At 42.0% G+C, this 3,445-nt stretch overlaps 1 protein-coding gene across 1 annotated transcript in view; it reads right to left on the bottom strand.

The window, feature by feature from the left end:
* LOC109484454 (tubulin polyglutamylase TTLL11-like) overlaps positions 1–3,445 on the bottom strand; it is a 16,883-nt gene continuing 13,438 nt past the window's right edge. The window contains exons 7-8 of the mRNA XM_019787718.1: positions 829–1,125; positions 1–445 (exon numbers count right to left, since the gene is read on the bottom strand). Of these exons, the coding sequence (XP_019643277.1) occupies positions 169–445; positions 829–1,125 (574 nt within the window). The 3' untranslated portion in view covers positions 1–168. The remainder of the gene's footprint in view (positions 446–828; positions 1,126–3,445) is intronic.

The raw sequence follows: 3,445 nt of genomic DNA, 5'->3' as shown, positions 1-3,445 counted from the left end.
TGTCTCAAAGCTTTTGGTCAGAAGCTCTGAGGAAGGTGTCTGATAGACACTGAAACGTCAGCAAGGTAAACTATCTTGGTTGTCTAAAAGAAAACTGCTGAATCCGATTTTCAGCTCCATTTATAACCTCTAAGTCCCTCCTTATAACACCACAGGTCCCGGCATGTTTTACAGCGGTGAGGCGAACACACCGGCCCTGAACAGTGTTCCTCTCTCCTCCAGGTTCCCCTCACAGTGGTCGATCAGAGCGGCCACCATCTCTGCAAACTGCTCGCAGCGGTTGTAGAACTTCCGGCGGGCGATGTAGAAGAAGGCGTCGATGAATCCCTGAAAGCACAGGCCGGCGGTGCGGTCGGGGATTGCGTGCGCCCAGCGCCGCGCCATGTCGATGTACAGGATGTCGATGGCGGCCGTCGTCAGACCATTGCTGTGCAGCTTGCAAGTCCTGGAGGGAAAATAAAACATGTAGACTTCACATCTCTAGCATTATGGTCATTTATGTTCATTTCTGGATGTAGTAATTTATTAAATAACTTTCATACTTTACACTTAATACAAGAATCACGCAGCACTGGATATCATCTAATCGAATTCCACCTCTATCAAAAAAATACATGTACATGTTAAAATGTAGAAAATATTCAATTTGTAAAAAAGGACAAAACAGTGAATATGCTAAAAAGCTTACTGCATATGGTGGCAAATGTATATGAACAAAAGAAGAATACCAATTTTCTATAAATAAGTAGAATTGGGTTACCCAGTAATTTGAATATAATCTGTAAATGCTACATGTTAATGAACAGCATATCCCGATTCTCCCCCCACCTTGTGAATGTCCTGAACCCCGTCGGTCCCATCCTGGTTGTCCCCCGGATCCCCACAAACTGACAGAACAGGGCGGCGACCCTCTCCACCAGCCGGAAGTGTTCGTACTGTTTCTCCAGCCGAGGGTACAGCTCCAGGAGAACCAGCTTCTCCCGCTCCCGTGTCTGGTCCAGCTCCTTCAGCAGGTTGGCGTTGGAGTCTGAGGAGCCCGCAGAGTCCTCCGACAGGTTCCTGTTCTCGTCTGTGGAGTTGTCGTCCCCGTCTCCCTTCTTCTCATCTGTCAGGTTGTCAAGGACTCTGGAGAGGGAAGGAAGGAAACAAATCATGATCATATGTACAATAGCCTGGTTGCCAGACCCATAGCACACTGGACACAATGCTCACTACGATACTTTGTGTCCAGTGTGCTATGGGTTTGGCACCCAGGCTAGATGTACAAGTGTAGCAAGCCAGAACATCCCAGACCCTGGCAGGAATATTCTAGAGTACATTCTGGTCTGTAGCACCATGGAGGTAGAAAATGACTTTTCCATGGTAGCACTGACAATAGAGGTAACCTCCCTTTTTCTCATCTGTCCAGTTGTCTACAACTCAAGAGGGGCAGTTGCTTGAGTAACTGCTTTTTGGCAAAATCAATCTCCTTTCCCAAGATGGCCCCAAGCCTTGTTAAATGAACCATGATGGCTGAAAATTGATGGATCTCTCAATACAGACCTAACCAGATAGCCATTGATCTGACTTCATCAAAGTAAATGCCTCCTTCCTGCCGTATCGATTTTCTAGTTCACTGCCAAGGTCAGCCTCATTCTTCCAATAAAAAGTCTCCGCCAAGGTAATAAAAATGTCTCAGGAGATTTCTCACAAATTTGATCTTCGGCTTCCTTTAAGGAGGAAAGATGGGGCTTTTATGGAGACAAGTAACTAGATAATACATCAACATTCAAAGACTATTTTAGTATTGCTGGGCCATGAAGAAGGAATAAATTTGGGACCTCTAGTGGTTGCTGCCCAAACTGCAGCTTTTCAAACCACACATCATAAGCACAGGGATTGAAACACTTTTTTTCTGTTTGCACATTACTACTAGTAAACATGATTCATTGAGATTTGATATTATTAGCCTGAAAAGCTGGATCTTGGTCATATTTTTTTGCAATCTTCGACACTTGCTGTACATATGTATAAATTCACAGGTGGTTATTTTGCATCTTGTAAACAAGTTAAACAAACATAAAAGAATAAAATCATGTTGCCTTGGTAGAGGTTTGTTTACTGAGTAATTGCTCTAATCTACTACATCCAGTCTCCATTACCACAACCTAAATTTTCCCTGCAACCAAAAAGGTTTTTTAGTGCTGTAACCAATAAACATTCCCGTCCCAGGGAAACAACAACGTAGCGACGGACGTTTGTTAAATACATTAGGCACGTCCCAGGTCCCTATATGACTCTGCTGTTGACTCTCCTGTGCCTGAGTAATGAGGTAACCAGATATTTATTGATGTTTTACTCCGGGGTCAAGCCCAGAGTTCAGCTCCCCAATCCCTAACCCAATAAACACGTCTCGGTAGACAGGGTGCCGCCGGATCAACTTCTAATGGTTTCATCACTATAGTGCTGGGGGGTGGGGTTGAAACTGATATTTTCTTGCTCTTATTATGATATTGTATATTCTGGTTGGTCACATGATAAAAGTTTATGACATTCAAGATGTCTATGTGAGACTTTTGTTTGTTTTCTTAAACACAAAATTTCTGGTAGTTGAAAGTATAAATTTGTAACAATTTTTCTGAAAGATCAACCTGACAATGTTCTTGTATGTTCCAATCTTAATTTCCCAACTAAAAGAACATGTCTACAGTTCAAAAGAGAGTTGTATTCGAAAGTGCTCTGTGAACCAGTGTTATGTCATTTTAACCCTTGTTTACTTGGAGACAGTTGAACCTTGTTACAAAAAAATTAACCCTGTAACACCGTGAGCTAGTTGCAACTTGAACAGAAAACCAGGAGGTGAATGGAAGTCGTGCTTCTGTGAAAAATATTTTTGTTACACAGGCTTTGGTAGAGGCAGGAACTTGACCTTTGCTGAATAGATCTGACACAGAAAACCTAATGGATGTAAATGTCTTTTTGTGTTTCTTGGCAGGCATCCAGAAACGTGAGGCCAAACAAAAACGGCTGTTGTCAAGGGCAACAACAGTCTCACACCAATGTTTACAAACCGCCATTTGTGTTACCGAGACCAATCCTGAAGTAGTCTTTGTTATTCATATCCAGAGTAGAAAAATTTACATTGTCACAGAACAAAACACATGATTTTCAAAAAAAGCATGGCAAAAGAAAAGAAACCTCAAACTTCAGAGTTCCCAGACTCAATACCCCTGTATAGCAATTAGTGCAGAAGCTTTTATATATATATGTATGTATGTATGTATGTATGTATGTATGTATGTATGTATGTATGTATGTATGTATGTATGTATGTATGTATGTATGCAAGGAGGATTATGATACTATCCCATCATCCTTTGCAATACACATTCCACAACACGTGTCCCAGATGGCTGACTGTCAGCACCAGGCATATAGTCTTGTCATGTTTCCTTTAAAAGTGCAG

This window comes from Branchiostoma belcheri, unplaced genomic scaffold (assembly GCF_001625305.1).
Source record: "Branchiostoma belcheri isolate BF01 breed outbred unplaced genomic scaffold, Haploidv18h27 scaffold7, whole genome shotgun sequence".
NCBI lineage: Eukaryota > Metazoa > Chordata > Leptocardii > Amphioxiformes > Branchiostomatidae > Branchiostoma > Branchiostoma belcheri.
Note: the sequence above shows the minus strand (reverse complement) of the source record. Positions and strands in the feature narration are given on the sequence as shown.